Genomic DNA, 18607 nt, shown 5'->3' with positions numbered 1-18607 from the left:
GCTGTCCATCATTCTCCTGGCATTAATATATATGCTTATTTAAGCACGCACACTAGAAAATTATATGTATTACACAACACAAATAGCAAAACTATATTCACTTACCTGAGATTGGGAGTAAACTCCATTTAATTCAGCGAGGTTTATTTCGTATTATATATGCATTGGATTGCATATTAGCTCTTATATATGCACAGGAAATAATGGGAGATCTGTTTGACTGCTTCTCAAATCCAAATCTGTACAAAGCGGTGATTCCATTCAATTACAGTAATAGGAAACTAGCACTTCCTATTGTCTTGACTCATTGAACTAGGACTTAGAAAGGCATGCGAACTTGGACTTGTACAAAACAATCAGCTTGTTTAAAGAACGTGAGCCAGAAATATTTCCTATGGAAACAACCAGGAAATTGTTCTAGCAAACTAACAAGCTTCTAAGCTATATAACACAGATTTGGTGAATTTAATAAATCAAGAGAGTAACCCCTTGCCCTATTTTCTTCGTTTTGGAAGTAAAAACAGCAGTGAAGTTGCCAAGTAAGAAGAAGTTACTTCACTCTTTTAAATTGTGGTTTATTGAGATCAAGATGGGGAAGACAGAAACTAAGCAAATTAGCTATTTCTGTGGAACTACCATGAATGTACTATTCTTAATGTGAAGACTTTGATTTTCATGTTGTTGTTGTTGTTGTTGTTTAGTCGTTTAGTCGTGTCCGACTCTTCGTGACCCCATGGACCATAGCACGCCAGGCACTCCTGTCTTCCACTGCCTCCCGCAGTTTGGTCAAACTCATGTTCATGATGTGATCTTAATTGAGAGATGGTCCAAAAGCAATGCATTTTCTGCTCACTGGAGGAACAATTATCACCATTTGATATGTGGATATACATTATTAAACAATATATGTCAGGGGTGAGAGCCTCAGGACCAGGTGTTGATGGGGCCTCCAGTCTTCTCTATTTGGCCCTTGGAAATCTCTCTTGGCCACACCCCCTCTCCCGGGGCCACATCCTCACTGGCCCTGCTACCCACCCACCCACCCATCCATGAGTGTTTTTGTCTGGTTGAAATGTGTTCTGGAAATCTGAACATGTCTCTTCCTTGTCTGGATAGTAAGAGTGTGTGAATGAATGTGTGTAGAAACTAGACTGCTGTACAGATGTGAAATTTGCATTCGTTGCTCCACCCATTTTTGCCCCTGACCCCCACTCTCCACTCACTGGCATGTGGCCCCTGGAAGGTTGCTCAGAACAGAATACAGCCCTCAAGTTGAAGAAGCCTCTCCACCCCTGGTTTACAGTATATGAACAAGACTGGGACTCAGACCATTAGTGGCGTAGCTATTGCATCCATACCACACCCAGAAAAGTTGTCAAAATACTTTTTTAAATTAGTGACTATCCAAAAAGAATGTGTGTGTGTGTGTGTGTGTGTGTGTGTGTGTGTTTGTAAGGAAGCCTGTCTGCATCAAAGAAATACCCCGATCTAGTAAGGATCACCCACAGGAATAGAAACAGACCTGCATATAAACTGCCTTTCCGTATCAGGTCCATATTCATAAAATGATTTTGCAAGGGATAAATACTTCCACACTGCAGCAGGCAGGTGCATTCACTGCATTATAATTGGTACAGTAATCTCTAGACAGCACTGATCACCAACACCATCTCTGTGAAGATGGAGGAGACAATTACATAAAAGCAGGCTCTTCTTCCCCTCAGGCATAGCTGCCAAGTCTCCCGCTGAAAAATGGGGGATCAGCAGTGGCGCGGCACCAGAAGTTGCTTCTACGCATGTCCAGACATGAGTAGAAGCAACTTCTGGTGCCGCTCTGCCCGATTTCCGGTGCCCATGCATGGGCAGAGCGGCACCCGAAATGGAGCCCCCCTGGCAGGTAGGAAATCCGGGGGATTTCTGGGATTTTTTTCTATTCGGGATAACAGCGGGACATGGATTAAAATCCGGGGGTTTCCCGCGAAAAACGGGAGACTTGGCAGCTATGCCCTCAGGTGATCAGTCAACCTCACTCCTTCCCTTCCTCCAACCTACCTACTTCTATTCTCAAAATAAAAGATACGAAACAACAACAATAAACTTGTTTGCAACACAAAATACTGGTACATTTTTTTAAAACAACAACAACAATGCTGTTTACATTAACATATAATTGTTCCTCAAGTAATCAGTATTGTTGGAAACTACAAATGTGAGCAAGGATGAATAAATGCATTATTCACATAATGTATTAAGTCCAAATCTGCACACAAGTATTTCTGGAAAATTGATGGTATGGAATTTGTTTTTTGTTGCATTGAAATGCAAGAAACAGTAGTACAAACCAAGGAAAATCTTACATTTCCTGCACAAAATATATACAGTAGGCTGCATACAACCAAGTTAACACTCAGGTCTGATCCATTGAAATCAATGGACTGAAGTCTGTTAAGTTCATTTTTCAATATATATTTTGCCTACCCTGAAGAATGGGCATATAAATTGCATGTCACTCCTAGAACTGCTGTCTTTTCTGGCACCGTTCTCATTTTGTGCAGAAGTCTCACAGAGGGCATGGTTCAAATACTCCCCCTGTGTTAAATATATGTACAGTTTACTGGAAATCTATTGGCTAGTCTTCACAGCTTAGTTCAAGGCAAAGCAATGTGAGTTCCAGACTTTCCAAGCAGTGTATTTCCAAGACCAAGAAATATGCTGACTAGCTGTGCTGTCTTTCAGTGGCGGTCAGCCCTGGCAGCTTAAGCAGCCTGAGAACACGTAGATCATTACAGAAAGCATCAAAGAGCTGCCAGATGGCCATCTCTCTACCAAGGAAGAATGAAAACAAACAAACAAAATTAACCCAGTAGGGAAGGTATCATCTTCCAGCACCCAACAAAGGATTTAGGAAGGATCACTGCAAAGCCAGTCTTAAAGTAAATTATCACTTAAGTTTGTAAAAGTAAACAACTAGGGGAAACCATCAGCTACAAGAAGAAAGGATGAGCTATAAACATCTTAGTTTTGTTCTAGTAGTACCACACAGCCAAAATCTATAGTTCCTACTATGAGTTTGGTAGGCGCTACCATCAATCATTTTGTAATTAGTGATGTCTTTAGGATATATTGTTTTATTTACACGTATATATGATCTGAGCATAAGATGGACAGGATCATGGCACTAACACTCCACAGATCCTGCTTTTGCATTAGGTTTTTAGCGGTGGGGGGGGGGGGAGGGAGGGGAGAGCTCCTCAAAGTCATTGCTTTGGATTCAGCACAGAGGAAGACAAGCCTTTATGTCTCATTTCCAGCTCCCAGCTTCAGCTTCAGACCAAAGACTAGCTCTTTGGTTTATTGTTCACCTGCATACTAGGTGAATGGTCTGGTCCATGGGGTCACGAAGAGTTGGACACGACTAAACGACTAAACAACATACTAGGTGATGTGGCCTCCAGCCAGGTGAAGGGATGGGAAAGGCCTATCCCCTCTTGAAAAGCATCATCATCCAGCTGTCTTTATGGTAACACACCTGTTCTTCTCCAACTTTTAAGACATGAAAATGGAAGGTGCTTACAGGCCTGGCTAACAGCAGTCCTTTCTACTTCAGTCTTCGAATACAAAGGCTTTGTTGGGACTCAAAGATATCACCCAAACCAATTCCATAGTCATATTACAATATTTTTTACAGCTATTTAATTTTCTTTGCCAGGACATCTTAAACAAATCTGTTCTAATCTCAATCATTAAATTGTATGGTGGAAGCAAGGGAATGGGAAGCAGTAACTCCTGTAGTAAAGCATACATACCCAACCTTTCCTTGAAAACTTCCTAGAAAGATTACAAGTTTCTTCTGCAGCTTGATCTAAAGCTAGCCTGTTTTTAACTGTACCGTATGATCCTCCTCTCACACTGTTTTCCACATATGGTGAACAAATCCAGTTCTTTCTTCCTGTCCTTGTAGGGTCTTTCATTTAGATTTTTAAAAATCATTCATGTATATTTCTGAATCTTTTCCAAGTTGTTTGACATGTATTATTCAGCACAGTCCAAACAATATATTACCAGTGCTGTGTAACCTAATAATATTAATTCCTAAATCTTGGGACATAATACTTTTAATGTAATGAACTCTGGTTGTACATAGCGAAGAGTACTGGCTGCAACACTGACCTCTGCAGAACCATGATGCACAAGCTCTTTCTGTTATGTTGTTGACCCATTTATTGCTATGCTTTGCATGGGTTTTTTCAACCATTGACTACACACCTCATGGCAGATTTCTTTCCCCCTTGAGATTCCTATAAGGATGTCCTGTGACATTGCTGAATTCTGAGTGGAGCACTAAATGTACAGGGCTTTCCAAACTGTGTGCCACGACACATTAGTGTGTCAGCTGCAGTGTGTAGGTGTGTTGCACAAATGCTCCCTGTGCTCCTCTTGGGGCTGGAAAGGGTTAGCTTAACCTCTGGTTTGCTAGTAAAACTGAATTACTGTGTTGTACTAGGGTATACCTGACCAGGACTAGGTTGTCTTAGTTTGATCAGACATAACATGCAATGTGTTTTAAACTGAGCAATGTTTTCTGTTTCATTCTTGTGTTGTTTTGGTCAGTTGGCTCAGTAGGTAGAGCATGAGACTCTTAATCTCAGGATCATGGGTTTGAGCCCCATGTTGGGCAAAAAGAGGGTTGGACTAGATGACCCTTGTAGTCCCTTCCAATTCTACAATTCTGTGTATATACGTAGGTATCTCTGGGCTAAGACTTATGGTACATTTGTTCTTTTAACATACAGAAGATGAGAGCATGAGACAAGTGTCCATTTCATTCAATGCAACCTCTGATAGAACAGTTTAAAGTGTAAATGAAGAAAAATCTGCTTTGGGATTCTGGAAGTTAGCTAGGAATACGTGAAAGGGGGAGGTAATGCCAGCAATTCTTGGACTGCTGACACAGCCGTACTAGGATAACTCTCATTTGCTGTAGCTCAGAGGGATATTCAGTTACAGTGGAGAAATCATAACAAAGACAGGAAACAGATCAGCACTCTCTGGATTTCACACCCACCCTAGGGACCTTGTTTCTAAACTGCAGATGTTTTTAACCTTGTCTTGAAATATGTCTGTATCACATACTCCAATCTGATGAAGTTAAGTACAGTATATAAACCAAAACAATTCAAGTCAGAGCAAAGAGAGAACTTTAATACATGCCAGTTGGAGCAGTTTAAGTTTTTAATCTTTCTTTCTATGAATGAGTATTAGAAATATGTATCTTGAGGAAATGTGTCCAAAACAATGGAAGAGGTATGCTGCTATAATGAAAAACTCAGCTATATTTTGCTCAACAACAAATTGTTTTTCATCATTCCACAATAGGGGATTTTTTAATTTTTGAAGCATCAGATGCCTTCACTAACGACAACTGTTTCTACAACAACTGTTGTTCCTGCTCTGTTGCACTTTGATCTCCATTTTTGCTGTTCTCAGCACTACACACATGAAACACAGGACCGAAAAATATAGCTGTCTTCATTCGGTTTTATTAAACCTGGTGCCAACAAAAACTGGAGGCTGGACTGTTTAAGTACTGGTGACTGAGTTAAATGCATCCTAGCAGACAGGATACAGGTCGCCTTTTATGTACTAGATTAACTCTACAGTTCTAAGAGAATATCACTATATATAATTTTAACCAAGTTATATAAACATCAGATTCCATCAAACAATTTGCATACACAATTTGCATTCCACACAGGATTTCCACTGTGGTACAATAATTTAGGAGTAGGCTCTACTCGTCTGTTAAAGCACTACTCACCATAAATAAGGAAGCAGACTGTCTCAAGTTTTTAGTTTCTGAGTGATGAGGAGGCCTTCCCAATAACCTGGAATTTTGCTAAACTGAAGACCTGTTCATACACATACCTCAGTGTGTCACGGCTGTGATTTGCCACAGGCAGATGTGGTCTGGTGACTGGTTGGCCATGTGCAAGAATTATTCCAAGTTACGCTATGCCTAAGGTAGTTAAAAAGTGGGGTTGATACAGCAGAACCCAGAATTTGTGCATGCTGATTTAGCTGTGTTATCACAGTCTTAGATCACAAATTAACTTTGGATAACGTTTTAATGCTAAATTGGCACCTGCTAGTATTTCCAGTGGGACGCGGGTGGCGCTGTGGTCTACACCACAGAGCCTACCCCGTGACGGGGTGAGCTCCCATTGTTCGGTCCCTGCTCCTGCAAACCTAGCAGTTCAAAAGCACGTCAAAGTGCAAGTAGATAAATAGGTACCACTCTGGTGGGAAGGTAAACAACGTTTCCGTGCACTGCTCTGGTGTCGGTGTTCCATTGTGCCAGAAGCAACTAGTCATGCTGGCCACATGACCCGTAAAAATGGTCTGTGAGAGTGGACAAACGCCGGCTCCCTCAGCCTGTAAAGCAAGATGAGCGCCGCAACCCCAGAGTCGTTTGCAACCGGACTTAACTGTCAGGTGTCCCTTTACGTTTACCTAGTATTTCCAGTATGATGCACTCCAAGATAGCAAAGAATATTTTAATTGCCAGCACTCCCACAAATATAGCTATGTGGTGGAGATAACACTTTGGACAACATACATCCAAGACTGATCATGTGCTTATGTCAACCTTGTCCACAAAGCACAAACCACATTAGGGTGCTTAGAGACAATCCACTAGAATGGGCAGCTACAGTGTGGGTGGCAGAGTTATCCCAGGGGACAAGTTGCTGTCTTTCCCCCATGATATTTCCTGTACTACCAGCTGCACAATACTGGAGTGCCAGACTAGGAACATGTGATGAAACTGACTGAGCCAAGTATCATGAAGTTCTCTTTAAAATGAAAAGGCCGATTAGCTTGATCCTTATGACATTATGCTGTCAAGTTCTTTCCCAACTGGGACATGAGTTTGTTTGTTTGAAATATCTGCAGATTTACTGGACTGATGGTGTTTGGAAACCCACCTATTCAAATCATGAGTACAAATATTTCTTCGTGCTTTCCACAAGATATGAAAGATAATTTTTTAAAAAACCTGTCAAAGAAACCAAGGAGAAAATTCTGCAAAACCTGTCAAAGAAACCAAGGAGAAAATTCTGCTTTCATACTAAAAATGTAGGAAGTAGTAATCCAACTTATTTGTATGTTTTGGAATAAAATTCCATTTGACTTAATGCAATATAATGCTGTTGCTATGGCAAAAGAAATATGATATCATTTTTGTTGCAGCAATTTCCATTGGTAAAGGATGACCTTTGGTTTTATGCCAATATTACAGCATGGTCTTTGAGTATGAACCAGATGCTGGTTAGAGGGCTAGAGAAATATTCCTACTTTACCCACTACAGAGATTTTTTAAAAACATGTGTTTATTAGTAATATTTTCCATTATAATTGCATCTGTACAATCTGAAATTGCCTTCTCTTCATTTATTGAAGTCCCTTTGTGGCATTCAAGATACAAGAAACTTTACTGTCATCCAAGGCCAATTGTGTTATGAAGTATTCACCAACAAGTTGTGGAGCTCTGTTCCGAAATCATAAAAGCCATAATCCACTGCTAAAATGAAATGAATTGCATAAAAGCATGGAAGGGTCCCTCATTCATTTCTCATTTATTTCCGTGAGGTATGCCAGGGGGACTTTTCAGTGGATTTTGACTACGTACTTTAATAGCATCCTTAAAGCACTGCATGGCTGCCTGTGAGCTACCAGGCCCAATTCAAGGTGTTGGTACTGATGTACAAAACCCTGAATTTCTATGGGCTCAAGTATTTAAAAGACTGCCTCCTCCAGTTTGTTCTGGCCCATACCCTGCGTTCAATGGGAGAGGCTCTGCTTGTGGTGCTGCCAATGTTGATGGTCCAGGGGTGATTACACAAGACAAGTCCTTCTTGGTAGCAGCACCCCAATTATGGAATCTCTTCATTGGGGAGGAATCTCCTCACTGGTAGCCTTCCGATGTCAGCAAAAGACATCTGTACAAGTTCACCAGGGCTTTTGGAAGGTAGATGCTCCCATCAGTTGTAATATGGATTGTAGTTTATAGTTAGCCTGTTTCTCAAGGAGTTTTTATGGGTTTTGACCATAAACACTTTGGGCTGATCGTTGATATTGTACAGTGGTACCTCCGGTTGTGAACGGGATCTGTTCCGGAGGTCCGGCCAGATCCCAAGGTTTTCACAACCTGATGATCACTGTTATATGCATGCGCACGGCGTCAGACCATTTCTGTGCATGCGTGTGTGGCGGTAGACCCCTTCTGTGCATGTGCATGTGGTGAAACACTTCCGGGTTGGCCGCTTTCGCAACCTGAAGTTTACGTTACCCAAGGGTAACGTAACCTGAGGTGCAACTGCATACTGTGCTACATTCCTAATGGAGAGAAAGGGTGGCACAGAAATAATAGCAACAACATGATTTTAGGATGGTGTACATTTCAAATGTTAGGCACATAAGGAAAGCAGAAGACAGGGCTTCCCAATCCCCTATTGCATATCACTCCCCAAGCAGTCATGGTCAGCTGACGAACCAGAAAAGTACTAGAAAAAGGACGTTAGTTGGACCTTGGAGAAACTAGCACAACCTGCCACTCTTCTCCATATCCACTTGTTGATCACTGACAGTTCTCAATGTTTGTTTTGTTTATTTTAATTAAGAGAGAAGCCCAGCAAAATAAATGTTTAGTCTATCTGTATGTATGAAGAAAGCTGAAATAGGATGCATTTCTGGGGATTTATATACATTTAAGAGTAAACAACAAAACAGAAGATTGGATGGCCATAGTGAGGATGCAGACTCTTTAACAAAGGCACCATGTATCATAGAAGATTCTCTCAACCACCTGTCTGTGTGAGAGGGAGACTGATCGTTATTAGGTTTCTTTAATGAGTAGATTACATCAAGACAGGTTGGATTTTAGGAACAAAGACACACAATGTATTATTCCAGAATCAAGGTGAGTATTTGCTTCTCCCCCCCCCCCCCACACACACATAGTTCACACACACAGTATTTTGCCCCTGAAAAGCACTTATTGAGAGATGGGTTTCATTCAGAAAATAAAAGCTCATTGCGAATTGATTCTGCATTACTGTGCAGTGTGCCCATTTGAAAACAGATGAAAACAAATGTAGGCAGTTCCAATAACACTGTGGGTGGGCATATATCAAGAATGTAATCACTACTTCCTTCCTTATTTAGCTGGATCATGTGCAGGGAGGAAAAGGTGTGGATGACGCAATTAAGGTGAGTGTTTTCAAATTGGAATCAAGTAACCACACCCAACCTTTGTGGACAATAGGATCTAGACCAGGCACCCCCAAACTTCGGCCCTCCAGATGTTTTGGACTACAATTCCCATCTTCCCCGACCACTGGTCCTGTTAGCTAGGGATCATGGGAGTTGTAGGCCAAAACATCGGGAGGGCCGCAGTTTGGGGATGCCTGATCTAGAATTTATCTACCGTGTTTTCCCGAAAATTTGTATACTGTATGTTTGTTGGACTTGGAAACAAACTTATAAAAGAAGCTGCATCCCACCAGCAGCATCATATCTTTGTAATTCAATGATGGTTGCAATAAAAACAAAGCAACAAAACCAGCTATCTGAAATATATATTTTACACACACACACACACACACACACACACACACACACACTGGATGCCAAACACACACACATATCTTCTTGAATGACTGAAAAAGAATGTTGTACTCCTATATTAAAATATATGTGTGTAAATATAAACTTTGGTTTAGTACATCATTTTAATTTCTTTTCAACCCATCCTGTGACACCCATGGGGTCAAGAACCTCTGGTTGGAAAACAGTGCATGGTACACACAGATGCCCCATTCTTCTTCATGACCATGCGCTTGATTCTGAACTCATCTTCATCCCCACCCCTGGCAAAGGTCATAAAGCCACAAAGTTCTGTAAAGGAAACAATGGGAATGCAATGCACTTAATAAATGATTGAGAGTTCTCCATTAAGCTTTGACCATTATAAAGACAATCATCACTATGATAGCAATTTAGAGGATGCCATGATGAGCATACCCCACCCTGGATTAACCCATAATGATTCGATAATAAATGGATGGTTTTTATAGACACCCTCCAAGGAGCTAGCTGTTGTCTGCTAATGCCACTGACAATTCTGCCATTTTAAATCCCAAGAAGCTGTTTCGTCCATTCATTTACCCCATTTCAATACAGGCGCACTGGGGCGGGGAGGGGGGACTCTGGAGCTGGGCATGCAATGATTGTAGCAGACCCTATTTTGAATTTCCATCCATCAACATTCTACCCTTTTTAAACACATCAGGTATTCTGCTTCTTGTGAACTGAGCTGCTTCTTCCTATATTTATGCTGGCATCCCAACACACATATGCCTGTGTCAAGTTGCTACCACACTTCTTTCAGATCTGCTTCGCTTCAGAGATCAACACTGAATGGAAGGATGTTACCCTTATCCATTGTTTCATTCTACATCTGAAGAAGACAGCATTTTCTCTCTCGCTTATTCATAGTTCAGACACCATTCCATCATTCCATGACAAGAATTGAGTCAAATTCTTTCACTTTCCTCCCAATAACTGCTTTTTGTCATGAAACTTCTGCTAACTCACCAAATGACAGGAGCTTAAGGAGGGTGAAGGAAAATATTTTCTCAAAACAGAGGGAATTCCAAAGTCAGATCTGCATAGCAAACAATGAGTATTCAAGAACAAAAACTTACTGCAGCTTCTTGAATGATTCCATACAGTTGCGCAGCAAAGAACAGCCATCAAAACATTTTTGAAAATAATTTTTTTCAACTTTCTATATATTTTCCTCTGGATTCATCGTAACACTACCCCTGATAGTAGGGCTATAGGGGAATAATTAACAAAACGGTACGGTGGTGGTAGCTTTCTGCTATAGGGACATCTTTGCAATGGGAGAAAATACTGGTATATGGGAATTATCAGTGGGAAATAGGATGATGATGATGATGATGATGATGCCTCTGCACTGGACACCCTCTCAAAGAACAACAATTTGGAACAACCAGGAAAATGGTGATCATTATCATCACCATCACCATCGTGATGGGTGTAATCCTAGATTTCAAATAAGACACTGTCTTATATTTATTTTTTCTCAAGAAGACACACTATGGCTTATTTTCAGGGGATGTCTTATTTTTATTATGCGTCCAGCCTCGCCTCTTCCTTGGCACCCTCCAGAACTGCGCCTATCACTCTGTCTTATTTTCAGGGTATGGCTTATATTGCACAAATGCTGAGAAATCCTGCTGCGGCTCTTTGTATGGGTATGTCTTATTTTCGGGGAATCAAGGTAGTTAGAAAGTTGCATGCTGAAGATGAGCACGAATGATTTCTGATTGAGAAAAACCACATTTTACATGCAGCCTAAGACTACAATTCTCTGCCTACTTATCCAGAAGTAGCTGTGCTCATTTTATTTCTTAACTGTGAACATGTTTCCTACCTTTGCAGGTACCTGGCATAAGCAAGCCATAGTATAGCTTGTCGTGTGATCTCGGGCTGTAGTTTGTTTCAAACAAACAATGAGCCATAAGCCAAGAACAAATCTGGGCCTATTTCTGGCTTGATGTTCACGGTTTGTTATTCAGGTTTGCCACAACATAACGAACCATACTATGGCTTGTTTGTGCTGCTCACAGGGATAAGCTGGACCGGTGTGTGTCTATGTGTGGCCTGGAGGCAGGAGGCACATTCTTGACTAAACCATGATGTAAAATAAACAATGGCTGAGCTCAGTGTCACTCAGTTCAATGGACTTGCTTCTGGATTGGATTGCACTGTGGGTGTGCTTCTGATCCCCACAGTGGAGGACTTTAAAACTGGGGGAGGAGAATCATTCAGGTGCATGAACAAATGTTTCACTCATAACTTGTGGATACATGAAAGCACATACAAGTAACAGACTAAAATTGTATCTACTTGGACTGTTCCATAGCCAGGTGTATGCAAGAAAAATATAAAAAATTAAAGGGGGGGGGGAGAAGGGGTATGCTTATAGAAGTGAGAAGAAACGGTGCCACTGGAAAAACACAAATATGAGTTTTAAACACAGTGGCCAAAATCTGTTACATAACATGTTTTACTGAGCTTGTGTAGGCAGGCTGCCACATGTTTAAATGGGTGTTGCGTAATTTTGTGAAGGGCTTGTATCTTACTTTGACTAGCAGTTACATGTTTATAATGACCATTTGGGAAGTGACCAAGACAGACCTGCCTTGTTCAGAATAGGGACAACTTTAACCCTAGAGAAGATAACTAAAGAAGTGGCTGGTGGCTGCCTCAAAAGTCATGCCGTTTGACTGAAGAAGATATATTGTAATTAACTCTGATTTTCCCCTTTCCCCCAAATTATTTTGCTTTCTAGCAATTCAGGTGACCCCTCAAGCTCTGATTTAAAATTACACCCACAGAAATCTTACTCTGTCAGAAGAACACAACTGAACTCGCTATCAGGCTGGTGGCAGGAAATTTCCAACCCATCACCCTTTTTTCCACGAAAGCTGTTCTTCAAAAACCTGGCAGCCTTATCAGGCTAACAAAGTATTTGTATGTGTGAAAACATTAGATAACACCTTAGATAGAGAATGGAAAAAATAATAATCTTCTTTTTCATGTTAAAATGAGACATTAATAACACCTCATGTAGACAAGTCCAAATAATGAATTTTTCTGGAAGCTCCAATAACTCACTGAACAAAATTCAGCTTCACTGCCCATCCCCAACACTAAGGTTTTCTGGTAGAATCATTGGCATCAATCTATGTATGGAAAATGGAAAATAAAATAGAAGCTATTGCTCAACACTCTTCTATATTTTCTTTACCAAAGTCTCCCATTTCTTATATCTTTCATTACATGCTTAAGCATTCATCTAGAAAGCCACATGGGCTCAAAACAAACAAGAGAAAGTTTTGTTTCCTTGTTTTGATAGTTCATTGCAAAAGGGCAAATGACATTTTCAAAAGAGGCCAGACTAAATAAAATTACTATTCCTGCTGTTTCTTGGATCTCTGCACTTTGGATAAAGGCTTGGTTACAGTTCCACAGTGCTGACAGAAAAGCAATATGGGGTTCCTTGAGCTCTGCCACACGCAACCAAGCATGAAGAATTTTCAGTAATTTACTTCTGCACTTTCTATAGCAGCTTTCCCCCACCTAGTATCTTCTACATCATCAGTTGGGAATTTTAGTCCAAAACATCTGGAGGGCACCAGGTTGGGGCACCTTGGTCTATACTATGGTAACATGCCTTAGGACTGTGATTTAAGGTCAGCAGAATCATAGCAAATCTACAGTGCTACAGTGTGTGTGTGTGTGTGTGTGTGTGTGTGTGTGTGTGTGTGTGTGTGTACCCCACACAATATCAGAGTCTTTCAACTTTTTTAGACTAGTGATCCTCTTTGCACTTGAAAAATAGTTTGTGACCACGACACAGATAGTTTGTGACCACCACTCCAGGCTGTTATTTGTACCCAAAGATGCTGTTTGCCTTGTGGGGGTGGGGGTGTTATCAACTAAAGAAAGTGGTTTTCAGCAGAAAATTCCAAGGAATCCAGATTGGGACCCTATTTCTTCAAAAATAAGGTGGCCAGTTTAATAACACTTTTTAAAAAGTATTTTTTTATTGATAATGTGTAATTTTAACATTATTTGTGAATGGGGTAGAGGTAACATGTTTGTGTGTAGTACTGCATATACTATGTATTAACCCAAAGGCAAAACTAAAAAAAAATACTGTAACTATTTAAGGTATACTGTATGTTTGTTGGACTTGGAAACAAACTTATAAAAGAAGCTGCATCCCACCAGCAGCATCATATCTTTGTAATTCAATGATGGTTGCAATAAAAACAAAGCAACAAAACCAGCTATCTGAAATATATATTTTACACACACACACACACACACACACACACACACACACACACACTGGATGCCAAACACACACACATATCTTCTTGAATGACTGAAAAAGAATGTTGTACTCCTATATTAAAATATATGTGTGTAAATATAAACTTTGGTTTAGTACATCATTTTAATTTCTTTTCAACCCATCCTGTGACACCCATGGGGTCAAGAACCTCTGGTTGGAAAACAGTGCATGGTACACACAGATGCCCCATTCTTCTTCATGACCATGCGCTTGATTCTGAACTCATCTTCATCCCCACCCCTGGCAAAGGTCATAAAGCCACAAAGTTCTGTAAAGGAAACAATGGGAATGCAATGCACTTAATAAATGATTGAGAGTTCTCCATTAAGCTTTGACCATTATAAAGACAATCATCACTATGATAGCAATTTAGAGGATGCCATGATGAGCATACCCCACCCTGGATTAACCCATAATGATTCGATAATAAATGGATGGTTTTTATAGACACCCTCCAAGGAGCTAGCTGTTGTCTGCTAATGCCACTGACAATTCTGCCATTTTAAATCCCAAGAAGCTGTTTCGTCCATTCATTTACCCCATTTCAATACAGGCGCACTGGGGCGGGGAGGGGGGACTCTGGAGCTGGGCATGCAATGATTGTAGCAGACCCTATTTTGAATTTCCATCCATCAACATTCTACCCTTTTTAAACACATCAGGTATTCTGCTTCTTGTGAACTGAGCTGCTTCTTCCTATATTTATGCTGGCATCCCAACACACATATGCCTGTGTCAAGTTGCTACCACACTTCTTTCAGATCTGCTTCGCTTCAGAGATCAACACTGAATGGAAGGATGTTACCCTTATCCATTGTTTCATTCTACATCTGAAGAAGACAGCATTTTCTCTCTCGCTTATTCATAGTTCAGACACCATTCCATCATTCCATGACAAGAATTGAGTCAAATTCTTTCACTTTCCTCCCAATAACTGCTTTTTGTCATGAAACTTCTGCTAACTCACCAAATGACAGGAGCTTAAGGAGGGTGAAGGAAAATATTTTCTCAAAACAGAGGGAATTCCAAAGTCAGATCTGCATAGCAAACAATGAGTATTCAAGAACAAAAACTTACTGCAGCTTCTTGAATGATTCCATACAGTTGCGCAGCAAAGAACAGCCATCAAAACATTTTTGAAAATAATTTTTTTCAACTTTCTATATATTTTCCTCTGGATTCATCGTAACACTACCCCTGATAGTAGGGCTATAGGGGAATAATTAACAAAACGGTACGGTGGTGGTAGCTTTCTGCTATAGGGACATCTTTGCAATGGGAGAAAATACTGGTATATGGGAATTATCAGTGGGAAATAGGATGATGATGATGATGATGATGATGCCTCTGCACTGGACACCCTCTCAAAGAACAACAATTTGGAACAACCAGGAAAATGGTGATCATTATCATCACCATCACCATCGTGATGGGTGTAATCCTAGATTTCAAATGCAAAGCAATTGTGTCTCATCAAAACCAATGTTCCCTTATAATACATAAATAAATAGCAAAGGAAATTCTTGGAAGTGCATGTATAATTCTAACTCTGACAAGTCATCTTCCACAATTTGTTCACTGGGTGTTTTTCAACAAAAAGTTCCTGGTTTAGGAAGGGGTTCATTCTGGTGGCAGCTTCCCAGAATATACATAAATCTCTGGTTCATTATCTGGAGCAGTTGCCTTCAAAGAAGCTGACTGATGTCTAACTAAGAGTGATAAGAAAAGGTGCTTTGTCATTTATATCCTGTTAACATAGCAGGCCAGAATAATGAACAGCTGAATCAGCAAACTGGTCACTCTTGGCGATTCCCTTCCACACCACAGTATCCCTGGAATGGATGAACACACCATTCTGTCACTGAGGAGCTATTCCTAAGAACATAAAAATCACCAGGCTGGGTCAGGTCAGTGGTCCAGTTAACTCAGCATTCTTGCATCTGCTGACAGAGGTCAACCAGATGTCATGGGGAGTTTTTATAAGCAGGGGCATGCCAGGAAAATCAATCACTCATGTTGTTGTCTCGTCCTCTTGCAGTCAGAGGTATCTGGCACTGGCAAAAAGAGATTGTGCTTCAGCAAACTATCATAGATAGGAGTTACTGACACATTGCACTTATATGTACCGGTATGTTCATACAATCTCTATGCTTTAAGGAAGCTGCTTGGATTCTTTTCATTGTCTTAAGCCTTGGATGGCACTGAACTTGGATAGATACCATGAATAAGTACTGATAACTTTTATTTTATTTTATTTTCCTTCCGACTCGTGAACTCAGCATATCCCCCAGTCATCTACTTTCTAAGCTAATTTAAATGCAGAAGAAGATGAAAATTTAGACAAAGAACTTCTCCTAACCTTGTGACTTTCCTCCACTGTTTAAATAAACACACACGCACACAGCACACATTACAAGCTCATATTTCTCCAAGCACTTTCAAAGAAGGCCAGAGTCCACACTGGTTGTTATTTAATACTATTTTGGCTCAATTCAGCAAGACTATGGTTTTGCCTATTGCAGGGAATGGTAGCATAATCTGGCATTTCAAGTGAACTCAATAAGAGGATGTGGAATTGCATGTTTGTTGACAGTGGGAAAATTCAATGTTTAGACTATTTTAAAAGGGCTTCCTTCCAAATATAAGATTGCCTTCAACCTCTAAGGAACATAGAATCCTAGAAGTGAGGAGGCGTCCCTGAAGTGTATTTGAGAAGAGGGGGATAAGGTAAAACTGCCTTTGCCCTCTCCTTGTTTTAGTTCACTCTGTTAAATTCCTTCCTGCTGCCAACGCTATAAAAGCTTCCCACTCTACTGTCTCTCTCGTTAGTAATACGATACTTCTGAAATCAACAGAGGGAGATTTGCTATAGTTTAAAGTGGGTCAATTCATGGGGGGCAAAAGAAAACTTAAGATATTTGTACCTGTTCTGTCACATAATAGATCTTGAAAATGCCTCTTAGCTGCAATGCTTAATTATTACTTTGTTGTATTGCGGAGCAGTATTTTTAAATTATTCACAGGCCATTACATTTGCATACACTACAAAGCCACCATGCTGGAAGTCAATGGAAAGGCTTCCAATTTAAAACTCAAGGCTCCTCCAAAAGTCTTGTTTATTGAACACTCATTCTGACTCACTTACACAAAGCTTATGCGGTCATACTGTATTTTCAGCTGTTTCTGTACTATTTTAAAAACCGTTTTAGCTGCTTGTATGATAATCTGTAAATCAACTTGAGAGATATATAGATATAAGGTGATTAATAAATTAATTCATTATCATCAGCTGCTGCAATGTAAATGGTCTTTAAGGTAATAGGTAAGGGTACCAAGCACTCACAAAACACATGGGTAGAGGGGAAGGAGGAAATTCCCCAATCTGCTCAGCATTAGTCCACATGGGCTAACAGGAGATGCACAGAGTTGGGAAGGCTATTGTTGTACCTGAACAGTGATGGTACTTCAGACTCACAACAGGAAACAATACTTTTATAATGCACTTTCTGTTTCATGCCTTCTCTTGTTGCTACTGTTAAGACCAATGTCAGGAAGTGACTTAAGCCATAGTATCAAGATGGCATGACTCTCAGTCGCTAGCAAAGAACAATTCCTTCTGAATTACAATGATTGGCAAAAACAAAAACATAAATAAGCAATTGATGAAAACAGTTCCCTATAATAAGTAAACTTTATACAACTAACACAACTTCTCCAAATGTATTCCAACGCTTTCAACCTCCAGTCAAATATCTTGTCTCTTCCTTTTAAAGTTTGAATTACATGCTAGTCATAAACATTCACAACACTTTTGTGCTATGCCTGAAGACGTTTTTCTTCTCAGTTTAAACACTATGAAAATGTGAGGATTTAACTTACCAAACCTCTTATAGCCAAAGGACTGAACCTCCTCCTCTTCTGCAAAATCGTCTGTGTATACATATAAAAACAAAGGCAGAATTTTATATTAGTCACTGGCATATAATACTGTGTACTGTACGATAATATATGTTTGAGCTAAACATTTGTAGACAATTCTGCTTAGAATTTGCACTTAAATGCAATCTTTGGCTCAGTGGGATCTGAAAAATATCAAGGGCATTTCAGCCACCCCACCCCCTTGAAACATCTATCTTTAGTTGATACATAACTTTTGGAGCTCTGTTTGCCTGAATCAAAAGTACAAAACCATCTGGTCATGCTCAGCAGCTTGTGTGTGGAAATTATTGGGTGGTCCAGCACATAGTTTAATAGAACAGACTAATTTCACTCACCAAACAATATCCAAGAAAGCAAGCTATACTTGGCTTGAAATACATCACTGCTAAACTACATAAGGCAAACAAATACAGAGATTTAACCCCTGTCCTGTGTTAGAAAAGAGGAATCTTTTATGAATGAGGATGAGGACCTCCTAGCAAGATGCTTTGAAGTTTCTGATCTTATGCTTCATGTGGTCTAGTTCTTCCATAGACAGAATGAAGCCTGTAATCAGCAAGCTTGCCAGGTTTTCATTTATCTGACATCATCATCGTCATCATTTATTATTGCTAAGTGTCTAAACCTGCTGGGTTGGATCCAGATATTTATGCTTAG

General features: G+C 40.2%; 1 protein-coding gene across 2 annotated transcripts in view; it reads right to left on the bottom strand.

Moving 5' to 3' along the window:
* The window catches only part of COLEC12 (collectin subfamily member 12), a 73033-nt gene that overhangs the window by 42766 nt on the left and 11660 nt on the right, over positions 1-18607 (bottom strand). For both annotated transcript variants that reach the window (XM_035125924.3, XM_088675416.1), the window contains exon 2: positions 17891-17941. In XM_035125924.3, the coding sequence (XP_034981815.3) occupies positions 17891-17941 (51 nt within the window). The remainder of the gene's footprint in view (positions 1-17890; positions 17942-18607) is intronic.

This window comes from Zootoca vivipara, chromosome 8 (assembly GCF_965207765.1).
Source record: "Zootoca vivipara chromosome 8, rZooViv2.hap1.1, whole genome shotgun sequence".
Lineage (NCBI taxonomy): Eukaryota > Metazoa > Chordata > Lepidosauria > Squamata > Lacertidae > Zootoca > Zootoca vivipara.
This window is presented reverse-complemented; position numbering and strand designations above follow the sequence as displayed.